At 39.1% G+C, this 22,660-nt stretch overlaps 1 protein-coding gene across 6 annotated transcripts in view; it reads right to left on the bottom strand.

Annotated features, from left to right (window-relative positions):
• The window catches only part of Mvl (Malvolio), a 53,317-nt gene that overhangs the window by 21,752 nt on the left and 8,905 nt on the right, over nt 1–22,660 (bottom strand). For all 6 annotated transcript variants that reach the window (XM_068345303.1, XM_068345302.1, XM_068345301.1 and 3 more), the window contains exons 2-10: nt 22,218–22,475; nt 11,303–11,425; nt 10,773–10,999; nt 7,386–7,680; nt 6,530–6,688; nt 5,953–6,000; nt 5,082–5,240; nt 1,971–2,063; nt 808–938 (exon numbers count right to left, since the gene is read on the bottom strand). In XM_068345303.1, coding sequence (XP_068201404.1) covers nt 808–938; nt 1,971–2,063; nt 5,082–5,240; nt 5,953–6,000; nt 6,530–6,688; nt 7,386–7,680; nt 10,773–10,999; nt 11,303–11,425; nt 22,218–22,451 — 1,469 coding nt within the window. In that variant the 5' untranslated portion in view covers nt 22,452–22,475. The remainder of the gene's footprint in view (nt 1–807; nt 939–1,970; nt 2,064–5,081; nt 5,241–5,952; nt 6,001–6,529; nt 6,689–7,385; nt 7,681–10,772; nt 11,000–11,302; nt 11,426–22,217; nt 22,476–22,660) is intronic.

A 22,660-nucleotide genomic window follows, 5' to 3' on the forward strand; every position in this document is an offset into this window, starting at 1 on the left:
AGGGTCGGCCATTGAAAGGTGAACGAGAGTTCATACTCTCTTCGTCACCAAAATTAATCAAATTAATTCCAAAAGCTAACTAAGCTAAAATAGAAGTTTCCAGTAAAGCGACAGCCGAAATCAAAGAGAAATACTTCACCAAAGTCGTGAAAATACTCCAAGAACATAAGCGTATCCCAGAACGTCTTGCCGGAAGCACGACAGAGGAATAATTGAGGAGGTGTCAACAAGAAGTACTTGAGTACCTGGCCACAGGTGGCGCTGGTAAGTACACCCCCTTCTAGTATTGTGATAGCTGGCGTATCCCTCCATAGAATTCTGTCGGGCAACGGAGTTGACAGCTACATGATTATCGGGTAAGTTTAATATTGAAAAATTACTATTTATAAAATAATTAAGATATCAGCTGAGAGAGAGAGAGAGAGAGAGAGAGAGAGAGAGAGAGAGAGAGAGAGAGAGAGAGAGAGAGAGAGAGAGAGATTTACACACTTAATCACCTTCATATTCAATGAATATACCCTAGGTATATCAATATTGGTGAATAATTTAATGCTAACTTCAATTTATCTATCATTCATTATGCTTCAAGCATATGAAGTTGAGACATGAAAAGTAAAGAAAAATCATTGAAGATTTATGACTCTTGGAATAATAAAAAAACAAAATGATGAAAGTATAGGACTTCGTTTACATAATTCAATTTTTGATTTTCAAAAATAAACTGATTTTTAGCTACAGAAGGTCTAGATTTCAAGTAGTTTATTCGTAATATGAATTATGCCATAATAAAAGTACAATGAAACTCACAATCCATTTTTGAACTCTCCCATGATACGTTCTGATGATGTGAAGGTTATAGTTGGAATCAGGGCAAATGGTAACTGAAGTGACATTATGGCATTCAACATGTCATTCATGCCAGTGAGGTCATTTATATCCTGTAAATTAATTAAAATGATGAAACACTTTTAATAATGGAAAGGAATAAGCAACAATATCACCAAGTTAAGAAATAACGAGTCAATAGTACAGTGCTTGAAAGAGCTGTCCTTAAAAAGCATAAAACATTAAAACCTATTTGTAAAACCCTTTGAACACCAACCCACCATTTTTACTGAATCTGTTACACAGGTAGAATAAGAGTTTACAATTACAAACATAATAGTATTTTAAATGGTGACCAAGATATCATCCCAGAGAAAACAACCAAGACTTTTCTGTCATCAAATTACCATTTTACACAGATGCATGTTAAACAGAATGGATGGGAGGAGAATAAAAGAATTGATCTGATTATTAAAAGCCTGACTATGCTGTTGTAGGCTAATTACAGGCAAATTGATCTAGAAACAATGGTCCTATCCTGGTTGAGTATATTCAAAGGTCTTAAATAACTAAGAACATCCTGACATGCACTGCACTTCCATCATTTCTGGAGCTATTGGATTTAAAAGTTCCATGATATGAATAAGTCATTCAGTTTATGAGCTGATAAACAAAGAGACAGTGGCTTGCCTTAGCCATGGTAAATCTAAAATCAACCAACCATTTACGCAGCATTAGTCGTCTTAGATTGGCATAAAGCCACTTTAGTTGTATAGATTTGTCTGTGCCCTAACCTGAGCCAACATAACACTTCAGCCAGGAACCTAAAAAGCTTAAACCATTTGTCATTACCATAAGTCCTCAGCCCTGGAATAAAGCAATCCTCAAAAGGCATACTTATTTTGTATAGATTCCTTCAAGATTGTATAACAAGTATAATTTCACAATAATGAACGCTTCACTTAGAAAATTACAAGGTCCAATAACATCATTACAGCAAACACACAACAAAATCAAAATTCTTATAACAAGAAATCGTAATTCAATTTGGATCCAGTAATGGCTTCTTATAGTATATTCCCTGAAAATGAAGTTCATTCATTATTTATACTGCAAGATTCTAACAGAAAAACAAAAATACATACCTCATAAAAAGCTATAAAGAAAGTAGGAAGAATAGCAATGGTACGAGTCAACAGAACTCGCTGCCAGCGTTTCCATCGGAGATTAAGGAAGCCCTGCGGGAATAAGAAAAATTATGATCTTCGCTTAAAGCTGAACACATACTATGTTTAATCACAATTAAGATGTGATTCAATCAAATGGCATTTAATTAATTTCCCACTACCTAACATGACTTACCATGAGAACATAGACAAGATTTTTTTATCAACATTTATCTATCTATCAAATAAAATACCACTAGAATTCTTCTCCACATTATAAATGCATTTCCTAATACAAATATAATTCCTTGAATCCATGTAAAGTAATCATATCAACAAAGGCAGCACATAGGTACAGTATTGCTTGGGCATTGCATTAAATTCAAGTTTCTTTCAGAAAACAATAACGACTCAAGTGCTTCTCTTTCATGGCAGATATTATAAAATTTCAGGTAAGTTCTAACAATGCCTTGTTTATGGTGTTGTCTAATGCTACTACTGCTACTAAGTCTACTTATATTCCCAAGTTTTCTAACCCTTTTACCCCCAGGCTATTTGGAAATTTCCAACCCTTAACCCCCAGGGGGTTATTTTTTTCCCAGCACATTTTGCAGTATATTTTTTTAAATTGCTCTAACAGCCTTAATTTTTGTCATAGAGAGGTCAGGTTGATCCCATTCTCTTGGAAAATGCCTGAATTTTCTCAAAAAATTATCAAAAATATGAAAAAAAAAAAAATTTTGCATTTTTTTGCAAGGACGTACCGGTACGTCCATGGGGGTAAAGGGATGGCTTTTGTGAAACGTACCAGTACGTCCTTTGGGGGTAAAAGGGCTAATATTTTCACAGGAAGTGCTAAATTAAGATCTCAAGTGAAAGGAAAGCCTGATAATATGTATTTCTTCTATTGTCAAAACCTTATCTTTTACAGATGTGTTTACTGACTCATGAAAAAAATCAGTTGCTTAAACTTATTATTGGCCCAGATCAAGCTAAATTGTTTGAATCCCTTATCAATGACAATGACAAGAAAAGGAAGTCATTGAATGCAGGTTTTTTATGTTGGTTAGCTAAGTGATTACAGTACATACATTACACACTACATACAGTGTACTTGCATACCCTTTACCATGGGCCATGTATTAACTTGCATACTGGCAATAGAATGGGGAGTTTCGTTAGAATACTTTCTTTTGTAGATTCAATAGTAAGAGTTATTTCAACTCATATGAACATAAAGTTTCCATTCCATCAGAATCGTAATCTTATTCTAGGTTACTTAACCTGTTTAAATAAAATAGTTTCGGATGGTTCTCTGGAAGCTTCTGCAATATTTGTTAATTTCAATGTTAACCCTTTTACCCCAAAAGGACGTACTGGTACGTTTCACAAAAGCCATCCCTTTACCCCCATGGACGTACCGGTACGTCCTTGCAAAAAAATGCTATAAAATTTTTTTTTCTTCATATTTTTGATAATTTTTTGAGAAAATTCAGGCATTTTCCAAGAGAATGAGACCAACCTGACCTCTCTATGACAAAAATTAAGGCTATTAGAGCAATTTAAAAAAAATATACTGCAAAATGTGATGGGAAAAAAACAACCCCCTGGGGGTTAAGGGTTGGAAATTTCCAAATAGCCTGGGGATAAAAGGGTTAAGTGCAACTGTGCTCATCTATGATTGCGACGCTTTCTGATGCACTGAAGCCCTGAGAATTCCTATCCTCTTCTGGGTCCCATTTTGGGACAGGCCCTAAGGATTCCAATCTAACATAAGGCTTGGTAGAAGTACTAAAAGGACTCATTGATGTCATGGGAAAAATCGGGGCCCTTCTCTTCCCAAGTAATTATAGTAGGAGGAAGGTATTCACATTTTCCATCAGTTTTGGGAAAATCTTTGCCCCTAGCCGTGAGTCCTATCGTTAGTAATTTAAGAGATGGATTCAGAATTTCACTATCCTTCCACACTTCTTACACAAACGAACCCCTTTCTCTAACAAGTTACCTAAACAACTTGGCCAAAGCCAATATTTAGAAATTAGGAACTGCAAAACTTACTAGAGAAAAAAAAAAAGTTATGGAATAAGTCTTAAATCCCATCCCAGGGTTTTCCAAATGGTGTTTAGAGTCCACTTCTAGGTGTCTAAAACAAAAGAGGTATAGTTCTTGCCAAGTATTCAACAGAAATTCATTCTACAATCTTGGAGGCAGAAAGGAAAGGGGATTCGATGTTTTCCATGGATTGAACAGATGATTGCTATCATATTCCTATTCTCACAGAATCATAGAAACTACTTTGTTTTATGGATAGCTTGAAAATATCCCACATTTTAAAAATAATTTGTATTTTACCTAACTATAAAAACCCGAGTCTTTTAACAGGCGACTGATTCAAGCACAGCTGGAACTTGCCGTTAAATCTTATAAAAACTTATAACTAGGCTACAGCAGTACCCAGTAGTTACCTTCCCCTTCTACCAGTACACTGAACATTCACTTTGATTGCATCTGGGACTTTTGAAGGCGAGAAGTTAAGGACTGATGGTTGATAGTTAAGAAAAATACAAATGGATATGTGTTATGTCTTTTAATTCTTAAATATTTTGAAGCTGGTGTTATTTTTCATAACTATTTCCTTCACTAAACCACCTCCACCAGAATAAATTATTGGAAAAAGTGGTAAACTAGACACATTCAGGGGCATAATATAGTTTACTTTGTTTTCAAGAATTTTCATATTATTGATCTGGTGCTCATCTTTGGCCTGAACCCTAAATCAAGATCAATATCAAAATATTGAACATTCTTTTAGACCTAGGTTCTGCTTCATAACAAAAATTAATTAATTTATCCCTTTCACCCCCAAAGGACGTACCGGTACGTTCTAGCAAAACACTGTTAATTACATATTTTCATATATTTTTGATAATTTTACGAGAAACTTCAGGCATTTTCCAAAAGAATGAGACCAACCTGACCTTTCTAGGACAAAAACTAAGCTTGTTAGAGCAATTTTAAAAAATTATTTAGCAAAATGTGCTCGAAATTTAACGTTATGGTGGGGGTAAAAGGGTTAAAGTATGACCTTACCTCCATAGCAAACTGCCCAACATAAGTCCCAGTCATGGTGGAACTCTGGCCAGCTGCAAGTATTCCCACAGCCCATATATACATACACGCAACGCCAAATGTGCAGCCCAGGAAAACACCTGCTTTATATAGATCAGCATCAACTAGATCATCATTTTCCTGAAATACAAAGCAGCAAGTATAAAAGCAATTCAGAAGTACAAGAGTTGCAGTCGTTGGAATTAAATCTACGTTATCTTTTGGGGTCTAGTAAAACAATTGTCATCGTTTGTTTGGAACGCTCTGAAAAAGAATATTATTATTATTATTATTATTACTATCCAAACTACAACCCTAGTTGGAAAAGCAAGATGCTATAAGCCCAGGAGCTCCAACAGGGAAAAATAGCCCAGTGAGGAAAGGAAATAAGGAAATAAATAAATGAAGAGAACAAATTAACAATAAATCATTCTAAAATAAGTAACAACGTCAAAACAGACACGTCATATATAAACTATTAACAACATCAAAAACAAATATGTCATAAATAAACTATAAAAAGACTCATGTCCGCCTGATCAACAAAAAAGCATTTGCTCCAACTTTGAACTTTTGAAATTCTTTCCCAGCTTGATAAAAAAATATGTCAAGATAAGCAAGTCAGCTTCAATATAATGAAACAAAAACCAAAAAATTAATTTTGAAATAGAGTGAAAACACTCTAATCTTTCACATAAAATATTCCCAGGGATTAACTATACAGTAACATATACTGAGCATCATAAATATTGTATCAACATGAAATAAAATGAGCAAATATATAACGTACAGGTACTTTATAGGAGGTTTATAACATATGGTGAATGTTATGTGTAAACATAATGATACTCACTGGGAAAATATCACTATGAGTGCTGTTTGCTGCTATACAACTATCATGCTGAAATCATGAAAAAAATCATTTAGTATAGTATATTTACATGTAAAGACTGAAATGTGCTGTATTGTATTTAATTACTGCTATCTAAGCAAAATAAAATATTAGGAATTATAATAGATGATAAAGAGACATAACAGGCCTCTCCAACCATACAACTGAAATATTACACAAGCTGTATTTCTTTATAATAAATACTACACTATATTCAAAATATTGTGCTTTTTAATAAAATCCTTTTTTTCTTTGCAGACTTTACAATCTGAATTTGACTATAAAATGAATGTTTGCTTTAAAATAATTGAAAATTTACTATACTTCACTTTACAAGTTTGACAAATAATTTGAGAACAAAGATACCAACTCGAGTATGACCTATGGGTCTAATATCTAAATAATGTTCATAAGAAAATAAAAAAACTGGTTCATCTATGCAAGAGAAAATATACCTTTATACGACTATATTTCCCATTCCTTATATTGATAAATTCATATCTTCGTGTTCACAAAACGCATGCTCAAAATTACGTACCACTTGTTGATTGGTTTTACCATATAGCCCCGAGGCAAAGACCGATACAACAAATACATTAATGAGGAATGACACAAAGAGTGCTACAATTGCCTCAATGAAAAAGTATTTGTTTGCTTCACGAACTTCGTCCTTCTTCCTGCGGTCTACATCCCGAGACTGCAAAACAGTAATATATGGAAGAGTATTAACAAAGACAGAATTATAAATACAAATACTGCACTATACTGCATGTATAATCAAACTGAACGAAAAAAAAAAGTAGTTTCTTTTAAAGAAATTAAAAGTTGTTTCTTTTAATGAAATGAAAAAAAGTTGTTTCTTCTAAAGGGTCTGTAAGTATTACCAATAAAATTATTCAGCTGGACTAATTAATCTATCCTTTGGTGAGCTTAAAAACAAATGACTATTAGAGTCAATAAAACCTCTTTGAAGATCTGACCTAAGATTTTACAAAAGTTTTCTCTTCAATAATAGTATCAGTCACTGCATTTATCCCTTTTACCCCCAAAGGACGTACTGGTACGTTTCACAAAAGCCATCCCTTTACCCCCATGGACGTACCGGTACATCCTTGCAAAAAAATGCCATAAAAATGTTTTTTTTTCATATTTTTGATATTTTTTTGAGAAAATTCAGGCATTTTCCAAGAGAATGAGACCAACCTGACCTCTCTATGACAAAAATTAAGGCTGTTAGAGCAATTTAGAAAAAATATACAGCAAAATGTGCTGGGAAAAAAATAACCCCCTGGGGGTTAAGGGTTGGAAATTTCCAAATAGCCTGGGGGTAAAAGGGTTAATGTCTATCTCTCAGTACAAATATAATCTTGAAATCTTTTTGCAATTCTAATTACCTTCACCAGAGCAGAATGCAAATAAAGATTGTGAGGCATTATGACTGCTCCGACTATTCCAACCGCTTGAAGAAGAGCAGCACTGTTACATCCTTGGCATCTGGGAATAATTAGCCCTTCTATCACCTTCACTTGATCGGGTTTTGCGACTCCATACTCATAACCAAAAGTCACGGCCATTACAGCAATAAGGAAGCCGAAAAATGCCTCCAACTTTCGCAGACCGTAACGATCGAGGAGGAGAAAAGTAAATGTATCGGCAATTGTGATCAGCACACCACCCCAAAGAGGAATTCTGTAAATTAGGAGGAAAAAAAGATTACTATGATCTAAAACAACTGTTTTTATATTGTCTTCCATACCACTTAGTGTAGAATTATTGATATTGGAAAGTACAGGTAAATTATACATACATACATACATATACCAAGGCACTTCCCCCCAATTTTTGGGGGTAGCCGACATCAACAAATGAAACAAAAACAAAAAAGGGGACCTCTACTCTCTACGTTCCTCCAGCCTAACAAGGGACTCAACCGAGTTCAGCTGGTACTGCTAGGGTGCCACAGCCCACCCTCCCCAATTACCCACCACAGATAAATTATACAAGACAGTAATATGAAGGACATGTAAATTTTGCAGGTACTGTAGTAAACAGATACAGCTACATGGAGATATAATATGTATACTATACCTACAGCGTATAAGAAAAAGTATGTTAATAAGGATAATAAAATACTACTGATAATGCTATTAAGAACTTGAATTTATCAATTAGCCTTCAAAAAGTATTAGAATGGAAAACTCACTTTCATCATGTGTTATAGCTGTACACGCAATTACTGTAATGGTGTTGCATTACAACTATCTTTTGGATTACACCAAAAACTATATTTTGAAAATGTAGTACAGTACTGTACTGCTAAAACATATATGGTACATCTTTGTTAAATTAGTTTTCCTAATTTCTTTTTTATCTTTTCAAATAATTTTCTACCACTTCATAATCATCAGATATAAATTCTGTACATATAGTTAGATTTAAAATTTTATATCATAATTTCTTCCTTCAAAAACCTTTTCATTTTGACAATCTTTGTATGTTTTCCCATCACATTGCTCAAGAGCAGAAAACCTGTCTGAAACACTTGTACTGTAATTGGGTAATATTATTGTTTCAACCTTGAAAAAATTTGCCTTCTATTTCTATGAACTACCACTGAGGTTTGTACTGCTTCTTCTCCCGAACCTCGATTTAATAAAGACTTAGCAGTAAAATGTTTAAATTTCCCCATTTTCTTTTCCGTTCAATAATTACATGCTCTTAACAAAGGAATGGAACCTTTAATCGGTAAGTGGTAAGCCCACATATTTTTCATCTCTTACATTTCTCCGTTGCATCGGCCGTAATCACACGTTCCCCAGATTGTTTGTATATCACACCATTAAAATGTCTTCCCCTGGTTTTGTTAGCAATTACTGCTTCAAAAGTGCATGAGATTTGTTTATGGGAGATCATGATCCAAAATCCCATTGTGTATTGTGTTGGGGGCAATGCTGTACTGTACTATAATTGTTGTGAAGAGTGGTACCAATCATGGAAAAGTATGTTTCACTGACTGACAATCAAGATAACAGTTTTAAGCACAAAAGGAGACTTACTGTTAGTTCAGGGGAAAAGCCATGGAAGACTAGGCAGGTTGCTTATAGTGAGGATTACAAGATAATGATACGCCTCTACCTTTGGACAATACACAGGTTCAGCCAACCTTTGATAGTGATGAACTTCACAAGTTCTTGACATCACTTGTTTCCTTTGAAGGTTTAAAGTTTTATAGGCCATTCATGAAAGGACAATGACATTGCCCTAGTAAGCAAGACAATGCTATAGCGACAGACCACATATCATATGATCAGTGCCAAAGCCTCCTTTCCACCCAAGCTAGAACCAGCAAGGGTCACGTAAAGCAGGTAGACCTATAGGCTTTCCCAAAACCCCCATCCTTAGCTCACAAGGATGGTAAGGTTGCAGTGAGCCAAGAAACTAACGAGTTTAAGCGGGACTCGAACCACCGTCTGGCGATCACCAAGTAGAGACGCTGCCAATAAGGCCACAACCACCTTTGTTAAGATTTAGATATCCAGTGAATCCTCCCTTAATAATGGTAATTCTGGTCCTTATCACCCTGTTGCCAAACCTAACCTAATTCCCCAAGTTCAATTTAATGTTAATAGCATTTCCTTCAGTAAGGGTTTTGAAAGTACACTGAGTCTTACAGGTTCAAAAGCCTAACACAGCCTCAAAGTCTTTGAATACTTCAGTTTCTTCTGCTGCTAATCCCTTATAATACAGAAGCGCAATCATAGCCACTCTATAAAACAACTAAATTTAGATTGTGAGGCTGAAGACCGAGTCTATGTTGAAATTTACTTCAGGATCTCAGAGAATATTTTGAACAGTCATAAAAAACCTTCAAACAATTAATAAAAATACTGGAAAAGAAAGAAAACAAAATTAATCATGCCAAAAAATCCAGCCAGCAAGAACCTTTGTTCTCACCGACGGCTGAGATCCCCGTGAGTTGTCAGTGAGCAGAATAGTGGGGGGTTGCTGGTTGTTTACACCTAGTTATAACTTTAACTGATGTGCGCGAGCTTTGCTGTTATTAATTCTCCTATAAGTAAAGGACGATGGTTTATACTCGTGTAGGAACAACCACGTTTCTATAAACAAAACAACTACAGTATTTGGAAGCTATTACTATGTATGACAAATTCTACAAATCTTACAACATGAATAACAAATAGATCAAACAATTGTATAAACAGTCCTGGGTACATAATTCTTAATAAGAATAAATTCAAATGCAATCTCGGGTAGTTTGTAGCGCTACGGCCAAGCGTCCTAATTTGCTTATTATCGCTCCAACTGTTATATTGTATAGAATAAAAACGTTTGGAAATGGTCTACGGATCTTAAATATGTGCTTAAACGCACACTTTTATGTTTTTTGCTGAAAACCCTAAATTACCTGAAAATTTGTGGCTCGAGTTCTTACTCCGGCCACGAATCTTCTCGCTCCCGTAGTAGGTAAGGGGGGGGTCCGGGGGGGTGAAGCCCCCTGGGTAAGGATACGGCTTTTAGCATAGGTTAGGTGGGTTTTTTAAGTTAGCTTCTCCCGCCAAAATCGTTTTTAGAACGACGGCCACAGTTCAGAATATTCCAGTTTTCTACGAACTCGATTTTAGAATGACGGCCACAGTCCACCCCACTTTATAATATTCCCATTTTCTATGAATGAAAACGGATCTGGCCGTCACCCTACAAAGGCTCCGCAATCTCTCTACAGCAATAATCTCCAAAACAACAGATATTGGAAAACTTACGCTTTATTTGACAAAAGGTATAGAGCTATAGATGTTCCTATAACTTCTTGCATGTCCGACCCAATTATAGCTATTTCAACCATGATCCATACTAGTATACGTGGTATCTTTGGATACTGACGATAGCATACTTCAGCTAGATGTAGACCAGTAACGACACCAAGACGAGCAGATAGACGTTGCATGATAAGACCTAATATAGTTGCCCACATCAGGACCCATAACAGCTGCAAGAAATAAGTTATTGTTTATATAAAATAAACCTTAACTTTACAAAAAATGGTCTAATGAAATGACTGACATGAGCATGTGAGGTAAAATTAACCAAATATGGGTCTATGAAATATAAAAAAAACATACTGTACCGTAGGTTATTTTGATTCATCACCTGAAAATTCTATTTATGAAGTTTCTATTCTAAGAAAATCATAAAAATGTAATTTCTTAGATCTCAAAAGCCAAGACATGACTACTTATTATATTCTTGACATCGAACATTATAACAAAGTGAAAATAGATAAAAAACAAACCTGGTAATTTGCGGCTGCACCAGACTGAAGATCTGACTCAATATTTCCAGGATCCAGATAAGCAATGCTCATCAAAAATCCTGGTCCTGTGAATGCCCAAAATTTCCGGAAACTAAATATTTTCTGTGGAAAAAAAATTGAGTGGAAATTATGAACAATAAATTTACTTGTTGTTGCACGCACATGGAATTTATCATAAGGAAACTTGACTTATATTCTAGATTGAAATATTCTTTCACAAACAGGAAAAGCCAAGATCGGTAATAAAAAACATCGTTAAGTCACAGACACATCACAGGTGAATTAAAGAGCATTATGTCTATAAACCTTCCCTGATTTTTTTAATGCTTCTCTCAGTGCCTGGCTTATATTGACGTTTATCCCAAAATTAAAATTTCAATTTTTTTTTTCTTTCAAAAAGCCTGGGCCTCTAGTACATTACTGAAACAATCTGGTGGTGATCTTGTAACCTTAAATGGCAGTAATTACAATATATGAAATAATAACTACTAAATATCTGTCTTTAAACATAGCTTGCAAGTGATAAGAATAATTCGCAATCAATGACTTAAAACTGTCCAGAAAAGAATCATAACTTATCCTATGATTGTAACACTCACTGTCTTTGGTACTACTGTACTCTACAACAATTGTCAAAGTTACTACCTTTTGTGTATTCTACAACATTTCATGCAAATGGTAAAGGATTCTCTCTGCCTAATTCCAATGCAATAAAAACCTAATTTGAAAAATTAAATTAATTCTTTCAATACATACCTATTCACCTGTGTAAATAGCTTGACCACATTATAAAAGCCTATGACTACCTTGCTGCTAATTGTGGCAAGCAGGATCATCATCATATCTTATTGCACCAATACAGGTATTGTATCCATTGCACAATGGCCTGATTACATTTATGGATTTCAAATCTGTATAGATTGGCCCCTGTTCACACCCACAAAGTATGTGGCTCATTGTCTGGATGCGATGCCCACATGAGCACTCAGCAGAGGGGCCGAGACCCCAACTTATGAAGATTGTCTCCAGCAACAATCTCTTTATATCAGGCTTTCACCTCGCAATCACATATTTATAGGCTTCTTTCAAGCACTGATATTCCCATAATCTACCCCAGCATTCTCATCTATGTTCTCCTAAGATTGGCTTCCTCTCCCCCATCCTAATTTCATGAATGAGTGATTAAATGTTAGCTGATTGGGAGGTGACCATATGGACGCCTAAGGTTAAGCAACATAAATTTCGTGCAACAAACTTATAGTATATACTTGACCAGCTAATTTTGGCAGCTTGCCAAAGTCTAAAAGGGAAGCTGGTATTAACTTGTTCTTTTGAGCTTCTGATACATCAACTGTCTCGTAAAGAACAAATCTGTTATCTTCTTTTATGAATGCAATTACAATAAGTTTGAGATAATTCTATAGAAAGAGCAGGTACTGCTCAATCGAAACATTTAAAATATTCTAAAACAACTAAATAAATTCATTTTTAGACTCCATTTGACTGCAAGGCTACAAGAAATTATCTACTGTATACCTCCTATTACAGAATCCGCTAATGAATCAACTTCAAGGCCTCTACTCACACTTCCTTCTATACCCCTGTACTCTTTTACTGTAAGAGAAGATTTCCCATGCTCTACCAGTGACTGTTTTGTAGGTTTGATTAACAAATTAAAGACAGATTCAATATCTGAATCTACTTTTAATGATGGAAAATCACCAGTATAGTAAATCCTATCTAAATACAGTATCTCATTTAAAGGGAAGAAACTAACTAAAGGTGACATTCATGCTAAAGCCTTTTTATTAGCCTTTTATGAAATTATTTTAATTAAATTTTTTATTACAAATAAATAAAATCACAGTCAAGTGTGTTTGGTACGGATGTGATAATCCACCCTAGGGCCCTGTCAACTATTCTGATGTATTTGTTTGCACAGAAACTGGATTCACTTGTAAAATGTTTGAGAGATATGCAGCCTTCCTCCTTTCAATGTGGTTGAAAGGATTTACTAATATGTTATTTTCATTAGTAAAATAAATTTTTGAATATACTTACCCGATAATCATGTAGCTGTCAACTCCGTTGCCCGACAGAATTCTACGGGAGGGATACGCCAGCTATCACTATACTAGAAGGGGGTGTACTCACAAGCGCCACCTGTGGCCAGGTACTACAGTACTTGTTGTTGTCGCCACCTCACTTTTTCCTCGGTCCACTGGTTCTCTATGGGGAGGAAGGGTGGGTCAATTAAATCATGATTATCGGGTAAGTATATTCAAAAATTTATTTTACTAATGAAAATAACATTTTTCAATATTAAACTTACCCGATAATCATGTAGCTGATTCACACCCAGGGGGGTGGGTGAAAAACCAGTGTACAAGACTAAAGGATAGCTAAGTATCCCGTATTTCATATAATCAGTTATCCACAATAACAATGAAATAATAAGTACCTGGTAAGGAAGTCGACTTGAACCGTTACTCTGCCTTTAATAAGGTCGTCTTCCTTACTGAGCGCAGCGTTCCTCTTGGAAGGCTGAATCAACTCAAAGGTGCTAAAGTATCAAGGGCTGCAACCCATACTAAAGGACCTCATCACAACCTTTAACCTCGGCGCTTCTCAAGAAAGAATTGACCACCCGCCAAATCAACAAGGATGTGGAAGGCTTCTTAGCCGACCGTACAACCCATAAAAAGTATTCAAGAGAAAGGTTAAAAGGTTATGGGATTATGGGAATGTAGTGGCTGAGCCCTCGCCTACTACTGCATTCGTTGCTACGAATGGTCCCAGGGTGTAGCAGTACTCGTAAAGAGACTGGACATCTTTGAGATAGAATGATGCGAACACTGACTTGCTTCTCCAATAGGTTGCATCCATAACACTCTGCAGAGAATGGCTCTGTTTGAAGGCCACAGAAGTAGCCACAGCTCCCACTTCATGTGTCCTTACCTTCAGCAAAGCAAGGTCTTCTTCCTTCAGATGAGAATGTGTTTCTCTAATCAGAAGCCTGAATAGTAAGAAACTGAGTTCTTAGAACTTGGAAAAGAAGGTTTCTTGATAGCACACTATAAGGATTCTGATAGTCCTCGTAAAGGTTAAGACCTTTTTAGAAAGTACCTAAGAGCTCTAACTGGGCAAAGTACTCTCTCCAGTTCATTCCCCACCAAGTTGGACAGGCTTGGGATCTCGAACGACTTAGGCCAAGGACGTGAAGGAAGCTCGTTTAGCAAAAACCGAGCTGCAAGGAACATGTAGCCGTTTCAGATGTGAAAACAATGATCCTGCTGAAGGCGTGGATCTCACTTACTCTTTTAGCTGTTGTCAAGCACACGAGGAAAAGAGTTTTTAACGTGAGGTCCTAAAAAGAGGCTGATTGGAGAGGTTCAAATCTTGATGACATAAGGAACCTTAGGACCACGTCTAGATTCCAGCCTGGAGTGGACGACCGACGTTCCTTTGAGGTCTCAAAAGACCTAGGGAGGTCCTGTAGATCTTTGTTGGTGGAAAGATCCAAGCCTCTGTGGCGGAAAACCGCTGCCAACATACTTCTGTAACCCTTGATCGTAGGAGCTGAAAGGGATCTTACTTTCCTTAGATATAACAGGAAGTCAGCAATCTGGGTTACCGTGGTACTGGTTGAGGAAACTGCATTGGTCTTGTACCAGCTACGGAAGACTTCCCCTTGAGACTGATAGATTCCGAGAGTGGATGTTCTCCTTGCTTTGGCAATCGCTCTGGCTGCCTCCTTCGAAAAGTCCCTAGCTCTTGAGAGTCTTTCGAAAGTCTGAAGGCAGTCAGACGAAGAGCGTGGAGGATAGGGTGTACCTTCTTTACGTGAGGTAGACGTAGAAGGTTCACTCCTAGAGGAAGAGTCCTGGGAATGTTGACCAGCCATTGCAGTACCTCTAAGAACCATTCTCTCGCGGGCCAGAGCGGAGCCAACCAACGTCAGCCGTGTCCCTTGCGAGAGGAGAACTCCTGAAGTACCCTGTTGGCAATCTTGAACGGCGGGAATGCATACAGGTCGAGATGGAACCAATCCAGCAGAAAAGCATCCACGTGAACTGCTGCTGGGTCTGGAATCGGAGAACAATACAACAGGAGTCTCTAGGTTATCGAGGTAGCGAACAGATCTATGGTTGGCTGAACCCACAGGGCCCAAAGTCTGCTGCAAACATTCTTGTGAAGGGTCCACTCTGTGGGGATGATCTGACCCTTGCGGCTGAGGTGATCTGCCATGACATTCATACCGCCCTGAATGAACCTCGTTACCAGCGTGAGCTTTCGATCTTTAGACCAGATGAGGAGGTCCCTTGCGATCTAGAACAACTTCCACGAAAGAGTCCCTCCCTGCTTGAAGATGTAAGCCAGGGCTGTGGTGTTGTCAGAGTCCACCTCCACCACTTTGTTAAGCTGGAGGGACTTGAAGTTTATCAAGGCCAGAATAACCGCCAACAACTCCTTGCAATTGATGTGAAGTGTCCTTTGCTCCTGATTCCATGTTCCCGAGCATTCTTATCCGTCCAAAGTCGCACCCCAGCCCGTGTCTGATGCGTCCGAGAGGAGACGGCGGTCGGGTTTCTGAACAGCCAAAGGTAGACTTCCTTGAGAAGAAAGCTGTTCTTACACCACGCGAGAGAAGACCTTCTCTCTTCGGAAACAGGAACTGAGACCGTCTCTAGCGTCATGTCCTTTATCCAGTGAGCAGCTAGATGATACTGAAGGGGGGGAAGGTGGAGTCTCCCTAACACGATGAACAGGGCCAGCGATGAAAGTGTCTCTGTTAGACTCATCCACTACCTGACTGAGCATCGGTTCCTTCTCAGCATGCTCTGGATGCATTCTAGGGCTTGGAAGATCCTTGGGGCCGACGGAAAAGCCCGAAAAGCTCGACTCTGAAGATCCATACCCAGGGAGACAATGGTCTGGGATGGGACGAGCTGAGACTCCTCAAAATTGACCAGGAGGCCCAGTTCCTTGGTCAGATCCATAGTCCATTTGAGAATCTCCAGACAGCGACGACTTGTGGGAGCTCTTAAAAGCCAGTCGTCTGACGGAGCCGGACACAAGATCATGGTACTGCTGCACAGTCTGTGAACTGTCAACCATGGGGAAGCGAGGAAGTACAGTGACAACCCGAAGCTGTCTAGACTGTCTGGGTCGTACAGACAACTCCTTATCGGGTTGCTAAGGTTGCCGTACTGCGTCACAACAAGTCACTCCTGCTGGTTGTTGAACGTCTTCCCAGTGACACACTGACTCCGTAAACAAAAAATCCTCTAACAAGGACTAAGTTTGGACTGCATGTCTTGCAACACAGCTCAAGGACTATGGGAGCAGGTGTGGTAACAGACGGGATTAGCGACTGAAGTGGGACCATTACCTTCCCTGGAAGCATGTTATGCTTAAATAAAAGTCCATAGGAGGTTACGCAGCTAAAGGCTCCTCTCCAAATGACAGAGTCCTCAAGGGAATATCAGAAGGAGGGAGAAAAGCACTTTCTCATCTACAGGGACCATATCCGAGAAAAGCTAAGTTCTCTCAGTGAGGGTTACACTGTGCAAACGCAGCAGACTAGAAGGCAACGTTAAGAAACTGCTTGACAGTCTAGTGAGTTGGCAACAACCAAAGATGTGTGACTGAGAAGCATGCGGTAAGGTATGCAGAGCCTGTTGTATGCAGAGCATGCTGTAAGCAGAGCATGCTGTATGCAGAGCATGCTGTATGTAGAACATGCTGTAAGGTAAGCAGAGCGTGTTGCATGGCGTGTAACATTTCTCAGAAATTCCATGACCAGTGCTAGAGTGAGTAATATCGCATTACCGTCCATTGAAAGTGCACGTGCCGAGGGAATTGATTTAGACTGTTTTGTTGATGAATTTGATAGCCGGCATGATAATCGTAGAATTAAGCTACACTAAATGTACTATAATCTACTTCACCTCCGGAAAGGGAAACTCACCCTGTTGGCAACACTGCATTACTACATGCATGCTTGCAAGGGGTTTAATATCAACATAATATTACCTTACAAGCATAACTCATGATTTTTGCCATATTTTGCGATTTGTTAAAAATATATTGCAAGGAATACAAATATATTTTTAAATAAGTAATACAAATAACCTCCATTATCATAATGTTTGAAAATGGAGGTAAGGTATGCTGAACAGCAGAGTCAGAACGAGTTGGAACAACAATAGTTGTGGTTTCCTCTTCAAGACTCTGTTGAGGGAACACCTGAGGCTCAGTCTGCAAAGGCTGATCAAAAGAAGTAGCAGAAGGTAGGCGCATGGGTGGAGGAGGCTGACTCCTGGCATGAGTGGCTGAACTCAAGGGTTGCGCTTGCTGAGTGGTTGGCGGATGCGCAGTAGCAAGTTCCTGAGGAACGAGTTGAGGTTCCTGCGGTGTGAGCTGAGAGCGATGAGGTAGTGGCTGCGCAGAACGCAGTAAATGTCTCGCAAGTTGAGGCTCCTGAGGCGCAAGGCTAAGGTGTTGAGGTGCTTGCCTTGAGGAGGGTTGAGCTCGCTGCAGCGAGAGCTGAGGAGACTGACTCATGGATGGGAGAGGTTGTTGTACCTCAAGCGAGTGTTGCCTCACTGGTGGAACAGCAAGTGGAAGCGGAGGAAGAGAGGTATAAGCCTCCTGTTCCCATTGCTGAGGTTGCCTTAAGGAAGGCGGAGGGAGCTGCACACCACTGGGATCAGTAAACTCATAACGTGGCTCAACATCGTACGCCTGGCAGGCGGTACTGCGGTCAGGCGGAGCGAGCGCAGGCGGAGGGAGCGCAGGCGGAGCGAGCGCAGGCAGAGCGAGCGCAGGCGGAGCGAGCGCAGGCGGAGGCGCAACCTTCTCAGCCCGACACTCACGCAACAAGACCGAAAGTTGTGACTGCATGGACTGCAGTAGAGTCAACTTGGGGTCGGCAGACACTAAGGTCTGCTGAGGTAAAGCCTTAACAGCAGAGATCTGTTGCGGCAGAACCTTACTCCTCTTAGGCGGAGTGCATTCAACTGATGACTGCGGCGAGTCAGAGCTAACCCAATGACTGCATCCGGGTTGTAGAACTCTAACTTCGTACGTCTGGCATAGGTCTGGACTTTACGTTTAAGAGGTCTTGAGACCTGAGACCAGCGTTATCTCCCCTAAATTTCTTCTGCAGACGAGCAAAATAAGGGCTCAATCGTCTGCGGGTGGGAGTGACGGTCTCTGTAAGACACGCCCGCAACCACCGAGGATACTTCTGTGCGCCGATCAAGGCCTGCCGAACCCTTTTGCCCTTCGACATTGCTTCTCCCCTGGGCTTGGGAGCTTGCAAGAGGTCCCGGACTGGGAGGACGACTGGCGCGCACAGAAGTACCCTCACGCACAACACTGACACACTTTGCGCTAATCACTTATCACTTTGATTTTCTGTTTGCACTTATTTCACTGAACTCGAAACTTTAAGTGGTTTGTACCTGAAACACGCAATTCTATCCTTTCTCAAAGTTAGTAATTGCGAAAACAGAATTACAATGTAACAGAAAAATCTAATGAAAGATAAATAATTCAGTGGCTGGAAAGAGACTAAACACTAGATCACTCTAGAAACGTTTACCTTCTTCCCCTAAAGAGACTAGGGAGAAGAGCAAAAATGATAACAACGTTACTCGCTTGAATGAAACGTTTACCCTCCTCTTTCTCCCTCCGTCTCTATCTCTCTCTCTCTCTCTCTCTCTCTTGACTTAGAACCTGAGAGAAGAGCCCAATCATATATATCGTTAAAACATATTATTGTTAAAGGAAAAAACTGAAATATTTCCCAAAATGAAAAGTTCCTTTATTAGAATTAAAACCATTAAGTTAAGAAAGAATGAACAAAACGCTAGACACGGTTACTCTTACTGCAACGTGACACCGTGAAAATTCTTTCTCTATCGTAACGATAGAGCGCAAGTTGAACGTTCTGAACGTCAACAACTGCAGAGACAAAACAAAACGTTAGTTCAACTTTGAAAACAGTACGAGACTATCAAAGAAATTCTTTCAAAGACATTAAAATAGCATAATATGTTAACAGGTAAAACCGAAATGACGGGCTCAATGTTAATTAACTTCGGTACCAAGAAAAGACCGCCTACTATTAGGAAAGGTCGAATATAAACAAATATAAAAATTAATTTTAATAAGTTTATAATAAAAGTAAGTTAATCGAAGAGGCCTATAAAAGGCGGAGAGATATAAAATAAATCTATAACAAAACTAAGAAAGAGAGTCTATACTCTCTTAGACACCAACACTTCCGTCTAAGGGGAGGGTCGGCCATTTAAAGGTGAAAGAGAGTTCATACTCTCTTCGTCACCATAAAAAATAAATTAAATCCAAACGCTAGCTAAGCTAACATAGAAGTTTCCAGTATAGCGAATAGCTGCAAAATTAGAGAAATACTTCACCAAACCGTGAACAATACTCCAAAATCATAAGCGTATCCTAGAACGTCTAGCCGGAAGCACGACAGAGGAAAAAGTGAGGTGGCGACAACAACAAGTACTGTAGTACCTGGCCACAGGTGGCGCTTGTGAGTACACCCCCTTCTAGTATAGTGATAGCTGGCGTATCCCTCCCGTAGAATTCTGTCGGGCAACGGAGTTGACAGCTACATGATTATCGGGTAAGTTTAATATTGAAAAATGGCTGGGTCCACTACTAAATATTTACCCAGCAAAGACTTTCGGGGATCTCATCTGACCTGCAATTCAAGGTGTATCAATTAAAGGTTTTGGAAAAGGGGCATGGTGGACCAGGCCCCTTTCAAGATAGTTTAGGCTTCGATAACTCCCTCTACAGTCAGCACGCTAAAAGTACTGCCCTTCGAGGGAGTTTCTTCCCTCTTTCTGCTTCCTTTCCATCCCAGTCTGTAGATCCGTTGGTGGCGGGACTTTTGGGTTTTCGGACTCCTGAGAAGGCTCCTGTGGGGGTTGGGCTCCTTCTGAACAGAGTCTTGGGGGGTTCAGTGGAAGGGGGATGGATAGTGGCAGAAATGACTTTTTTTCCATTGATGTAGAGGAGAGCGCCCTTGTGAGAAACCCTTGGCAATCCTGTGATGAATATAACTTCTGGCCCAAGTTAAGTATACTTTGACATAAGAATCCGGACTTGCCATTTGATGATACTGAATCAGAGAACCTAATGGCATTTCCCGAATCACAATAGAGGTTCAAAGATACGTCACTTAAGGCATGTCCTCAGCTGACCCCAAAAGAGGTTGTCCTGATGCCATATAAGTCTCCCTTAAATACTCTGAAGGAGGCAGCATCAGAGGCAAGAGGATTTAATTTTAGATTATAGTTTTCTTAATGATTCTGTGGTTGGAGTGACAGCGCTAGGCCAAAAATTCACTTTTGACCAAATGACGAAGTTGGCATCTGAATTAATGAGTGAGGTGCTGCTTGAGGTAGATTTTACCTTGCCCAAAGAATGTAGCCCCCTTGGGGGTTACAGTATATCTGAAGGAGTTTGCGAAAGGTCTTTGTGAAGTCTATCTCCCTAAATAATGGGATATTCAAGTAGGCACCATCCAATTGGGTGACAATTTTCCTTTAGTTCGGTAACACCTTAGGACTGCAGAATTGTGCCCAGCAGACTCTATTTAACCTAGTGTTTATACTGTCCTCTTTGGAAATGAGGGCTATTGGAGGATCCCCAGTCAGTCATGTCTGATATACCAAAGCTACTTTGTAAGCCTACCTATGAGGCCTTATAGAAATTTATTGAAGAAAAATTCAAGGTGAGGCACCACGTGATGTCTATCTTTGACCTGGGTAAAGTTAAGGTAAAGGATTCCTTTATAATTATTCTTTAGACAAATTCATTTTCTCCAAAGCACTAGTGGACAAAGCCAATGCAGAGGCAATGGCCACTTCACTACTAGAATTGAGGAAAGGTTTTTGGCCCTTCCTAAAGAAGAAACATGACCTCTTTCACAAGGCTGCAGCCTCTAGAAACCAGGAACAGGCTCAAAAGCAAACTGATAAAGAAAAGCTCCTTTTTCCCATCCAAAGCCTCGTCCTACATCTAAGTTTCCTTGGGAGGGACAGGGGGCAGTAAAATCAACCCATCTAAGGTGAGGCCCAAATCCATGGTTATTCAGGATATTTTCATACAAGCATAGGCTACAGGGAAGAGCAAAACTTAAGATCCTTCTCAAGGAGAAGTCTCCCTGTTTCTCTAGGCCAGGGAAAGCAGGGGGGTCTAACACCTTGGGAACTCCCTCAACGAACGTAAGGTCATCGGTCACCTTCGGTTTACCTTTCGAAGACCTAACCGAAGAAGGACTAGTGTGGAGAGTTTCAATAATTAGAAGTCGGGATCATGCCGACTTTCCCAATCTTAAACCCGAGAGAATGATTGGATCGCATTTGGATCTCTTCTTCCTCCTACTCTAAAACTTCGCTCACTGGGAGGACAACCACACATCACAAGGCTAGTATGTCGTGCAACAGTGCCCTCTACACCACAAACACAGGATGAGGATCAATCTCAGCCTTACCCAAACTGAAATAAGAAAGAGAAATTACTGAAAAGCTTCAGGCCGGTTGGAGCGCGTCAAGAACACATCGCTGCAGCTTGACGGCCAAAAATGGAATGAAGTGTCTGAGCGCTGTCAGATCTGTACCATCATTGGATACTATGTGGTGGCTGCCAGAACCTCGATAATTCTTCACTGATGGTTTCCAGCTTTCGCTAGAATCTTATCTCTACTAAAGGACGAAGGTCTGAATTCACTTAGGAACAACAGTCTTATGTAGAGCCAAGGTGGTTTATAATGTGTACCATTAAACAGTCTCATACTTAATATTAATAAAACTCTACAATTATGAGAAAAGAGAGGTGATAAACTTACATTTTCTGTCTTGGGTATCTGGATTTTTTCATCAGCAAAGTATGTATCAAACTCTTCTTCATTAGCTGTTAAACTTGAATTTTCATTGAGTGTTGTGGTACTGTTGGAATTGCTAACAGGACTTATGGGCCACGAAGTTACAACAGTATCACTCGGACGTACAGGAGTTACAGCATCTTCGCCTTCACCCCCACCCCCTCTCTCCGTTCTATCTTGTTCGCCTGCGTTACTCATTTGGCTTTTGTAGTGGTAGAGTACCTGCAAAGGAAACATAATGCAAATCAGTCAAACAGAGAAATGGAATTAGTTTATTGTGTTTAATGGGATAAAATAGTTCAAATACAAAAGCCTTACATCACAAGTTGAGGTGATTATAATATTACAAATTTCTAATGTAATTTGTGTTTTTCCTATATACTCCTTTTGGTAGGGAATATGCTTTC

This window comes from Palaemon carinicauda, chromosome 21 (assembly GCF_036898095.1).
Source record: "Palaemon carinicauda isolate YSFRI2023 chromosome 21, ASM3689809v2, whole genome shotgun sequence".
Classification (NCBI taxonomy): domain Eukaryota; kingdom Metazoa; phylum Arthropoda; class Malacostraca; order Decapoda; family Palaemonidae; genus Palaemon; species Palaemon carinicauda.